The sequence below is a fragment of the Erpetoichthys calabaricus genome, chromosome 14 (genome assembly GCF_900747795.2).
Source record: "Erpetoichthys calabaricus chromosome 14, fErpCal1.3, whole genome shotgun sequence".
NCBI lineage: Eukaryota > Metazoa > Chordata > Cladistia > Polypteriformes > Polypteridae > Erpetoichthys > Erpetoichthys calabaricus.
In genome coordinates, this window is record NC_041407.2 from 33,252,202 (window position 1) to 33,264,464 (window position 12,263).

General features: G+C 41.5%; 1 protein-coding gene across 1 annotated transcript in view; it reads left to right on the top strand.

Annotated features, from left to right (window-relative positions):
* The first annotated feature begins 1,105 nt into the window (after positions 1–1,105).
* Positions 1,106–12,263, top strand: part of pycr1a (pyrroline-5-carboxylate reductase 1a) — a 65,153-nt gene continuing 53,995 nt past the window's right edge. Inside the window, exons 1-2 of the mRNA XM_028819234.2 lie at positions 1,106–1,254; positions 1,478–1,588. Of these exons, the coding sequence (XP_028675067.1) occupies positions 1,522–1,588 (67 nt within the window). The 5' untranslated portion in view covers positions 1,106–1,254; positions 1,478–1,521. The remainder of the gene's footprint in view (positions 1,255–1,477; positions 1,589–12,263) is intronic.

Sequence of the window (12,263 nt, forward strand, 5' to 3'; positions counted from 1 at the left end):
CTAGCATACTACTATCTAACATACTAATGGATACTTCAATTATGTATCTATTGCAACCTCTTACTAAAACAAACTCTATTTACCTCCAAACAGACCTAACCTATGCATCTTTTATTAGGGGTCGACTTCTCTGAAATTTTCAAGATTTAGTTTACACTGTACTTCGAATAAGAAATTCTTGCTGAGATAACACCCTACCAAATAAAGGCAGAAAAAAAATGTGGAGGAGACAATTCCACTCGAAACTTTACAACAGAATACCTGTCTGAATGTTTATTTTGCAGGGACGGTGGTGTTGGTCTATTCTGTTAACGACTGGCGTTCTAGAATTTGTGCCCAGTGCCTGAAGCTGCCAAGACGTGCTTTAGCCATCCCTCCTCTAAACCCATAATTAACTGTCATTTAAAGTGGTTGAAGAAGGCGAAAACGTACATCTCCACGTTCATGTGTGTGGCTTGGTCCTAGCGGTGATGCGTTAAGCAGTTTTCAATGATCATCATCCGAGGATTCCGGCGCCTTGGATGAGTGGATAAACTGGTCCAATGCCTTTGTTGCACATAAAACCTCCAAAGTTACTACAACCCGGGGATTCGGACATCCTGTGTGTGTTTTTCACTCCACCTGCGACTGACATCTTCGAGCAAGTGTTTAATCATAGTTTAAAAAAGAACGACACGCAAACTAGTTTTGCCTACGGCGCCAGTTAGCCCAGTTACCTGGGTTTAATTAAAATCCTTGTTTACCTTCCAGACGCTCCGGCTCTATATAATTAAAGGCTGGCATGATAATTTGCAGATACGAAGAGCAGAGCTGTACAAGAGGAAACAATCGGCATGCACGTGTGCTTCACTCACTAAACATTTACTTCAGTCTGCGATAAAGACGATGTCTTTGGTGTTAGTTGTGATACTAAGATAGCTCATTTAGGATGACCGATCACAACGTTCATAATGCTACTTAGTTTTCTTTTGCCACGAATTGCTCAAGCATGATGCAACACTCTCTAGGCTTACAATTCCTCCCAACCCACATCTCAAATGAAAAAGGAAAAAAAATCTTCGACATTTGTGATTGGCGAGTATAACCGTCGCTATGAGTTCATTGGTTCATTTGGGTGACAATCAACATTTTCGTCATTACTCCGGAAACTCTGCTGTTTAGAGCCGGAGGAAGCCACGTTGACAGCGTGAAATTGATCCGGTATTCTGCGAATATAGAGATTACAAGACTGAGCAGAAGGTCGCTCTTTACGAGGTGCGTGTTTCGTTCTAAAAAAATCACAACATTCAATAGGATTCAATAATCGTATTGTTCCAAAGTTATTAAACACGTGCTTTGGTGCGGATGGGAGTCCCGCTATAAATTGTATCTTTCAGAGTGTTGGCGACTTGGCTGCGTTTTACTTCTGTCTGTAGCTTCTAAAATGTGTGTATGTATGCATGTATTTATGTATTTATTTATTTATGTTTGCCTTTAGGTCGGTTTTCAAGATCAAGAAGGAGGTCTTTTGTTTATAACAGGATGAGCGTCGGCTTTATAGGAGCGGGTCAGCTTGCCCATGCCCTGGCAAGGGGCTTTACTGCGGCAGGTATGAATCACTTGAAATGGCAGCTATTGGATACAGAATGTGGGGTCGACCGAGGATCGGCAGGGATTTTTTAGGGGCACGTGTAAACGGTAGCATGCAGGAGATCATTCTACGCACCAGTGAGCAATGGACGCTTAAGTGTGCCAGTAAGCGGCAATTAGAAGGGCCGTGTGAAGGCTAAGATGGGCATCTGCGAGCGGGCACGGACAGGAATTGTTGAAGGGTACCTGGTTTTAGAATACAGTGTACTCTAGTAAAGTAAAGAGTAAAGTCTCCCTTAAAAGTTTCACCATGTAAGCCTTAGTTAGAATATATGAAATGATGGAAACAAAAAATATAGAATATATGAAATGATGGAAACAAAAAATATACACTACCCTTCTGTGTGTTGCAGCTTTAACTTTGTGGATATTCCAGATGTCATAGTGCATTATTGTGTAAAGTAGAAGATTAATCATTATAAAAGTGAAAATTGACGCACTTAATGGATTGTGGATGTTCTGGCGTACGCAAGCTTTTCGCACAGACAGTTAAATGATTAAGCAAGTTATTTGTATTGAATGACCTTGTACTTATGATGAAATTGAAAGAATAACAGAGGTAGGAGTAATTGAAATGTAAAGATTGAAAGTGAAGTGAATGACCTGATGGTGAATTTAGCAAAGAAGTGCTGGTTGAGCAGGAAGAGACAAGAGCTTAGAAGAAGATATTGATACTGCACAGCATATAGGGAGCTCCATTCAGTGCATAGGAAGCTGGCACAGAGGTGAAACAATAAGTTGAACTTGTAGTTGAACAAGTTTTTTGAGTATAACATTTCCCAAGAGTGTTAGGTGTATTAAGTGTAAACTTGGATAGTGAAAATAATGAAGTTATTTCTAGGTGATATGCTGAATGAGGCAAAAGTAATGTACTTGGCAGTCATAGTAAGGTTTATGGACAAAATTTTGGAAGCTCTTGAGACCATTTAAATGAGTCTTTCAGTTACTGAAGGGGAAATGCGTGTGCGGTATGTCAGAAGTTCTATTATACATGGGAATTAAAGATTGCCAGTAGAAGTAGAACATGAACAAAAGTGGTGGCATTCATCAAGTGGAGAGAATGGATTGTTGAAGTGAGAGAAGTTGTGAGGCGAGGAGAAACATACTGCGATAAACTATATGGACAAAGGTATTGGGACGCCTGACCATTACACCAACAGAGACTTTATGTATTTGAATGAAGTGTCATTAGACGTTAATGCGGAATTGACCAACTTGCAGCTATAATGGTTTCCAATCTTCTTGGAAGATTTTCCACAAGACTTTGGAGTGTTTCTGTGGGAATTTGTGCCCATTCATTCTGTAGAGCAGTTACGAGGTCAGGCACTGAGCTTGGATGAGAAATCCTGGCTCACAATCTCCATTCCAGTTCATCCCAAAGGTGTATAATGGGTTGAGGGTCAGGGCTCTGTGTGGGACAGTCCCCAAACTCATCCAACCATGTCTTTATGGACCTTTCTTTGTGCACTGGGGCACAGTCATGCTGGAATAGAAAAGGGCCTTCCCCCAACTGTTTCCACAAAGTTGGAAACATAGCGTTGTCCAAAATGTCTTGGTATGTTGAAGCATTAAGATTGTCCTTCACTAGAAGTAAGGGGCCTAGCCCAAACCCTGAAAAAACAGCCCCACACCATTATCTCTCCTCCACCAAACGTTACAGTTGGCACATTGCAGTCAGGCAGGTAACATTCTCCCCGTATGCACCAAACCCAGACTCACCCATCTGACTGCCAAACAGAGAAGCATGATTTGTTACTCCATAGAACCCATTTCTACCTCTCCATCCGACACTTAGCATTGGACTTGGTGATGTGAGGCTTGGATGCAGCTGTTTGGCCATGGAAAGCCATTGCATAAAGTTTTTGAGCTTATATTAATGCCAGTGGAAATTTGGAACTCTTCAGCTATGGAATCAACAGTTCCTTGCCAACTTTTACATACCATGCACCTTAGCAGTTGTTGACCCTACTCAGTGACTTTATGTGGTCTTCTGCTTCGTGGCTGAGTTGCTGTTGTTCTTAAACTCTTCCACTTTCCAATAATACCAATTACAGTTGACCGTGGAATACACAAACCATGTTATTGCAAAGGTGGCATCCTATTACAGTACCTTGCCTTAAGTTACTGAGCTCTTCATAATGACCCATTTTATTTCACAAGTGTTTGTATATGCAGTTTGCATATCAGGAGAAGGTGGGAGCGGAAGATGCCATCATCTATATGCTACACCGATCCCTCTCTCACTTGGACAGAGTCAGTGGTGCTGTAAGAATTATGTTTCTAGACTTCTCTAGCGCCTTCAACACAATCCAACCTCTGCTCCTTAGGGACAAGCTGACAGAGATGGGATTAGATTCATACCTAGTGGCATGGATCGTGGACTATCTTAAAGACAGACCTCAGTATGTGCGTCTTGGGAACTGCACGTCTCACATTGTGGTCAGCAACACAGGAGCGCCACAGGGGACTGTACTTTCTCCGGTCCTGTTCAGCCTATATACATCGGACTTCCAATACAACTCGGAGTCCTGCCATGTGCAAAAGTTCGCTGATGACACTGCTATCGTGGGCTGCATCAGGAATGGGCTGGAGGAGGAGTATAGGGACCTAATCAATGACTTTGTTAAATGGTGCAACTCAAACCACCTACACCTGAACACCAGCAAAACCAAGGAGCTGGTGGTGGATTTTAGGAGGCACAGACCCCTCATAGACCCAGTGATCATCAAAGGTGACTGTGTGCAGATGGTGCAGACCTATAAATATCTGGGAGTGCAGCTGGATGATAAATTAGACTGGACTGCCAATACTGATGCGCTGTGCAAGAAAGGACAGAGCCGGTTATACTTCCTTAGAAGGCTGGTGTCCTTCAACATCTGCAATAAGATGCTGCAGATGTTCTATCAAACAGTTGTGGCGAGCGCCCTCTTCTACGCAGTGGTGTGCTGGGGAGGCAGCATTAAGAGGAAAGATGCCTCACGCCTGGACAAACTGGTGAGGAAGGCAGGCTCTATTGTTGGCATGGAGCTGGACAGTTTAACATCTGTGGCAGAGCGAAGGGCGCTCAGCAGGCTCCTATCAATTATGGAGAATCCACTGCATCCACTTAATAGTATCATCTCCAGACAGAAGAGCAGCTTCAGCAACAGACTGCTGTCACTGTCCTGTTTAACTGACAGATTGAGGAGATCGTTCCTCCCCCAAACTATGCGACTCTTTAATTCCAGCCGGGGGTGGGGGGGGGGGTAAACGTTAATATTTAACATTATACATAGTTATTGTCTGTTTTTTCACCTGCATTATTATCATTCTTTAATTTAATATTTATTGTATCAGTATGCTGCTGCTGAAGAATGTGAATTAATAACGTCTATCTATCTATCTATCTATCTATCTATCTATCTATCTATCTATCTATCTATCTATCTATCTATCTATCTATCTATCTATCTAAATGGAGACTGCATGGCTAGGTGTTTGATTTTATACACCTGTGCCAATGGGTCTGATTGAAACAACTGAATTCAAGAATTAAGAGGTGTGTCCCAATACTTTTGTCCATATAGTGTACGTCTCTTTTTTTAGTGATAGTAGACAGAATGAGAGCCTGAAAAGATGGACTGTTTAGGATGGATGAAGTTAAACTGGGAGATTAATTGGGTTGTCCTCAGTGTTCACCCTCAAGATGTCCTGATGGTTTGGTCCCTTTGGTTGCCAATTTACATAGTAGGTAGGCAACATTGCAGTGACTTGCAGTCACTATGTTTAAAATCTTTAAACATTTATTATCATATTCCCCAGCTAAGTGTTCTTTTTGGACCCTTTAGTTATAATGTGTGTATCAAAGTAAGCATTGTATTAATGTTTAGTGTTGTCTAGTCACATACTCTTATATGTCTGGAAAAGTGCTATTTAGAAATTTTAAATTTATATTAAAAATGTCTCGATAAGCAGTTGTAGGTTAGTGTTTGGAAGATGTTTCTTTCATTACTTTATTACTTCAAAATTTGTTGCTATTCTATATAAAAATTCTTCATTATTAGGCATGGAGGCCCTATTAGTACACATTGACATAAAACAAGCTATTAAAGCTTTCAGCTGTTTAGCTTATGTGTATAATTATGAAGAATCAACAATTTAATGATCTATTATTTTTTGTGATCAAGCTTTTATTACAAAGATGAAAAAGTAGAAAATTAAAAAGTACAAAGTTACAGAATGAATGTATATTTCTACAGATTTTTTACTATTACATGATCTTAGGAAGCTGAAGCCATTCAACACTGCATCAGGTGCAGGGCAGGACAGAAACCATATATATATACTGCTGTTTTATCACTGTGTGCACCTCCTCATACATACATACTTGTTCACACCAAGCCACATTGGACTAAAAAAATAATTCATCATGCTGGAGTGTCTCGGAATAATATTCAAGACTCCACAATGATTTTCAAACCATCTCTCTGGATGAACTTTACTGTCTGCAAAATGCCAATATACCTTGTTTAATATTCACTATAATAATATATAAGATCTCCTACAGGTGATGTTTTAAACTGGTAGTCTTTAAGTAATGAGTGCTGCCACCTCTAATGACAGTAATATGACTGTCAAAGTATAGCAACAGCAAATGCCATGGCCGCAGTTGTGTAAAGATCAACACTAAATGGCGGTGATAAGGAAAACTGACCAAAAAATGCCAGTTTGACAGTGTCAAAATTATAATAAATATATAAACAGTCATTAAAGAAAAGGGCAAAAAGATGCAAAACAAAGTCCATATATGCTGGCACTAACAAAAATATGCAGGTCGTGACAGACAACAGTGTTCCTAGGTTGTGTTGTTAAATTGCCTTTTCATGATCCATTTTCAGGTCATGGGCACTGTACTTCTTGTTTTTTCCCACTTGGCACAAGTTGGGTCCTGATATGATTCAAATTGGCATCTGGTAATTCTTTTTAATGAAGTGTCATGTTTCTCAGTTTGTTTGATTCCAAAACTTTCTAGCATGCTAGAAAATACTGAACCTAATCTGTATGTCATAGATAGATAGATAGATACTTTATTAATCCCAATGGGAAATTCACATTCTTCAGCAGCAGCATACTGATACAATAAATAATATTAAATTAAAGAATGATAATAATACAGGTGAAAAAACAGACAATAACTATGTATAATGTTAAATATTAACGTTTACCCCCCCGGGTGGAATTAAAGAGTCGCATAGTTTGGGGGAGGAACGATCTCCTCAATCTGTCTGTGGAGCAGGACAGTGACAGCAGTCTGTCGCTGAAGCTGCTCTTCTGTCTGGAGATGATACTATTTAGTGGATGCAGTGGATTCTCCATAATTGATAGGAGCCTGCTGAGCGCCCTTCGCTCTGCCACAGATGTTAAACTGTCCAGCTCCATGCCAACAATAGAGCCTGCCTTCCTCACCAGTTTGTCCAGGCGTGAGGCATCTTTCCTCTTAATGCTGCCTCCCCAGCACACCACTGCGTAGAAGAGGGCGCTCGCCACAACTGTTTGATAGAACATCTGCAGCATCTTATTGCAGATGTTGAAGGACACCAGCCTTCTAAGGAAGTATAACCGGCTTTGTCCTTTCTTGCACAGCGCATCAGTATTGGCAGTCCAGTCTAATTTATCATCCAGCTGCACTCCCAGATATTTATAGGTCTGCACCCTCTGCACACAGTCACCTTTGATGATCACTGGATCTATGAGGGGTCTGGGCCTCCTAAAATCCACCACCAGCTCCTTGGTTTTGCTGGTGTTCAGGTGTAGGTGGTTTGAGTCGCACCATTTAACAAAGTCATTGATTAGGTCCCTATACTCCTCCTCCAGCCCATTCCTGATGCAGCCCACGATAGCAGTGTCATCAGCGAACTTTTGCACATGGCAGGACTCCGAGTTGTATTGGAAGTCCGATGTATATAGGCTGAACAGGACCGGAGAAAGTACAGTCCCTTGTGGCGCTCCTGTGTTGCTGACCACAATGTGAGACGTGCAGTTCCCAAGACGCACATACTGAGGTCTGTCTTTAAGATAGTCCACGATCCATGCCACTAGGTATGAATCTAATCCCATCTCTGTCAGCTTGTCCCTAAGGAGCAGAGGTTGGATTGTGTTGAAGGCGCTAGAGAAGTCTAGAAACATAATTCTTACAGCACCACTGCCTCTGTCCAAGTGAGAGAGGGATCGGTGTAGCATATAGATGATGGCATCTTCCGCTCCCACCTTCTCCTGATATGCAAACTGCAGAGGGTCAAGGGCGTGTTGAACCTGTGGCCTAAGGTGGTGAAGCAGCAGCCTCTCCATGGTCTTCATCACATGTGATGTCAGAGCAACAGGCCGAAAGTCATTCAGCTCACTAGGACGTGATACCTTTGGGACTGGGGTGATACAAGATGTTTTCCAAAGCCTCGGGACTCTCCCCTGTTCCAGGCTCAGGTTGAAGATGCGCTCTAGAGGACCCCCCAGCTCCGATGCACAGACCTTCAGCAGTCGTGGCGATACTCCATCTGGACCCGCTGCTTTGCTGGCACGAAGTCTCCTCAGCTCTCTGCTCACTTGCGCTGTTGTAATTATGGGTGGGGATGTCTTTCCTATGCTGGTATCAGCAGAAGGATGTGTGGAGGGTGCAGTACTCCGAGGTGAGAGTGAGAGTGGGTTAGGGTGGTCAAACCTGTTAAAAAAGTTGTTCATTTGGTTTGCTCTCTTCACGTCTCTCTCAATGGTGGTACCCCGCTTCGAGCTGCAGCCAGTGATGATCTTCATTCCATCCCACACTTCCTTCATGCTGTTATTCTGCAAGTTCTGCTCCAGCTTTCTCCTGTACTGCTCCTTCGCCGCCCTGAGTTGGACTCGGAGTTCCTTCTGCACGCGCTTGAGCTCATGCTGATCACCGTCTTTAAAAGCCCTTTTCTTCTGATTCAAAAGGCCCTTGATGTCACTTGTAATCCATGGCTTGTTGTTAGCATAGCAGCGTACAGTTCTTACTGGAACTACAATGTCCATACAGAAGTTGATGTAGTCAGTAGTGCAGTCAACAACTTCCTCAATGTTCTCACTATGAGATCCCTGCAGGATATCCCAGTCTGTAGTTCCAAAACATTCTCTCAGAGTATTCTCAGCCTCCGGAGTCCACTTCCTGAATGATCGTGTGGTTACAGGTAGGACTCTAACTTTTGGTTTGTAGTGAGGCTGAAGCAGAACCAGGTTATGATCTGCTTTCCCAAGCGCAGGCAGCGGGGTGGCGCTGTATGCGTCTTTAACGTTTGCATAAAGTAAATCAATAGTCTTATTTCCCCGGGTGTTACAGTGCACATACTGGGAGAATGCAGGTAATGTTTTGTCCAGCGTCACATGGTTAAAGTCTCCAGCGATTAGCACAAGCGCCTCAGGGTGCTGCGTTTGTAACTTAGCAACAGCAGAATGGATGATGTCACTCGCTGACTCCACGTCTGCCCGAGGAGGAATGTATACAATAACAGCAGAGCCAGTGCTTGAGCACAGAAGCCATTTTCAACAGGTAGTTAAACCTCTTGCACTCTTAAAAACTCTAACTTTCTGTTAACAGTATGGTAAAACTCACTATAATTTCTGTTGGAACGTTTGGTCTAACTCTTGTATTGCATACCTTGAAAGCCTTCATATTTGTTTTATGGTTTTAATATGTTTATGAACTTCCTTTTATTTTGTATGAAAGCAGTAAGTGGATCATTTCTGTTTTGCAGTCTCCCAAAAATATGGTGCGAGATGAACTTGAAATCTGAGTGTATAGTTATAATGGCAATTTAAACTGATTGATTTTCTCCTGCTACAGTACGTCAAACACAGATTTTAAAAGTTGGTTATACTGCTTTCAGCTGGAAATATTTCAAGTAATATTTATGTTCATTTCTGCCTGTGTGAACATGGGAAATCTACAGTATCCTAAAAATAGTTAAAACAATAACAATAATAGCTCTGCCCCCTGCTTGCTTCACTTGCCAACCCCCGGGGCGGGTGCTGGGCACCTGCTATCTTCCTGCTGAGCTGCTCTAAGGGCGTTGAGACAAAGAGCGTAGAGAAAGCAATTGTATTTAAAGAGGTGGTAAACAGAAGAGTCTGTGGGGCATGGGAGGAAGACCGTTTGGTCCTTAGTTAAATTGTAGATAGAAAATCAGTTACTCGAGTATTTTACTACAACTGTCTATTTTAAATACCAATGAATAATAAATATAGTAAAAAAGTAAAACATAATAAGAAGTAAATAAAAAATTACATTAACACCTCGTCAAAAACAATATTATGAACTAATTTATCCTCTAACTTGCATTCTATAAACGTTGCTTTTTTGCATTTCTGTTCATACTAGGGGGCTCCGCCCCCTGCTCGCTTCGCTCGCCAACCCCTGGTGTTGGGAATGACAAAGAGCGTGATGTATGAATGAGATATAGAATAGTGTGAAGGTGTAGATGATGCAAATAGAAAGCAAACAATAAAGTGTGTGGCACAGTGTAAAGGGTTATTTGAAAATTTCTTTGCACACGCCGTTTAAGTGTAAAAGGTAATTTCAGGTCCGAACTTGTAATGTCAATGAAGATGGTTATTGTTGTGATCAGAGTCAAGTTTGTCAGAGCTTAGAAAGAGTTGTGTCTCTCCAGGAAGTAATGGAATGACTTGGGTATTTATGTTTTCCATTAATATTTTTTGGACATAATATAGTGCGTTGTGTTAAAAGGGGCATTTGGTCTAATGAGATTGCTGTTCCAAATCTCTCTGTAACTAAGTCGTCGCAGATAAAGGCTTGAGGAATTGTAATAATATGTGGCTGAAGTCCATCTATATTGGTGAGTGTACCATCTCTCAGTTGTAATAAGCAATTGTTATGATCTGGTTCTGGACATCGTATCTTTTTTACTAACTGTATCTTTTGAAAGCAATGCCAATTGTCTGCGTATTTTAAGGTGCACTGAACAATAGGTGAGTGCATGGCATCTGGAAGAATAGCTAAGCACTGTCTAAAATCTCCTCCTCATAAAAGTACCTTTCCTCCAAATCGAATATTATTATTCATAAACGTTTGTAGAAGTTTATGAATGGTATTGAGTAAGTGACTTCATGCCATTGTACATTCATCAATAATTAACATTTTTTCAAGACGGATGTCACGTGCAGTGCCACCGTTAATGTTCATAGTGGATACCGATTTGTAGGATCTAATGTAGTTGCTAAAGATTTCACTTTCAGGTACATCGTCAGTTATAAGCTTCTGTAGATATTCAGTATATGAATGTAAAGGAGGCAGTCTAATTTGACCCTTTTGACAACAACGTGTAAATGTATAACTTGTATTGCCAGTTGTTTCTTCAGGGAAGTTAAGTGAATGACAATGATTGCAAATGACATTCATTAATCCCAATGAATTTTCCTGGTGTATGTTTTGCTTGTGCCGTTTGAGAGGCGCGTTGTTGTATGTGTAGTATTTGGGACGTGTTGTTTTGGAGCTGTAATCGATTTGCCTGTGCTGTGTGAGAAGCCCGTTGTAGCCTTCCTTGCCGTTAACGTATGTCTGAGATGGTAGGTGTTTCGTTTTGAATCCGTGCCTGTTGTGATGCAGCACTTTGATTGATAGATTGCGTCATATGGATCTAGGATGTAGATTTGTGCATATTTGCGTTGTTGATTTGTTTCAGGGTGCACTGTTCCAATGCGATGCAGTATTTGTGCACATATGGGAAAGCAGTATGGGCCATTGCCTTTTGGTGGCCTGATATTTACTCCGGTAGATGCAAAAGCAAATGAACTATTGTAGGATCTAATGCAGTTCATAAAGTTTTTACTTTTAAGTACATCGTTAGTTAGAAGCTTTAGTTGAGCTTTGCGTTTTTGGAGTCGAGACATTTTTTCTTTTAGAAATATGGATAAGTAATAAGGAGTATTGCACTCACTGTTAATATGGAGCCTTTTCTGCGGTTGAACGGTTAATAGTGCCTTATTGTAATGAGATCCACCTATGCTGCATAGCCGTCTATTTTGTTGTTTCTTTCGTTTTCGTGTGTTTGTTCCTGTTATCCTTTCCTTTTCGTTTTGTACCCGTGACCGTGTATTCATGACTTGTTTCTTTCTCAGCATGCGAAATATGGATAAGTAATAAGGAGGATCGCAGTCACTGTTAATATGTTTCCTTTTCTGCAGTTGAACGGTTAATAGTGCTTTATTGTAAGGAGATCCACCTATGCTGACACCTATGCTGTCTAGTGTGAAGGTGTTGACGTTTACTTTAGAATATGTGGCTTTGGGTGTCACTTCTTATGGATGTGTGTGTGTGTGTGGGGGGGGGGGTTGAGGATTGTTGTTGCGCGAGCGTCTTTCTTTCTTTTTGTGTTCCTGTGTCTTGTTGAATCCCCCTCTTTCTGTGTGTCCCGTCACTTGCTTGTAGGGTCTGTGGGGTGGTTTTGTGTTCTTTTTTTTGTGTTCCATGGGCTTGTTGAATCCCCCTCTTGGTGTGTGTCCCGTCAAGGGGCCTGTGGAGGGGGTGCCTTGCTGTTGAGCACGAGCCTCTTTTTTTTTTTTTTTTTTTTTGTGTCTAGTTTCGTGTGCAATGTGTTTCGTGCTTTGCCTGCGTTTGACTACTTTTT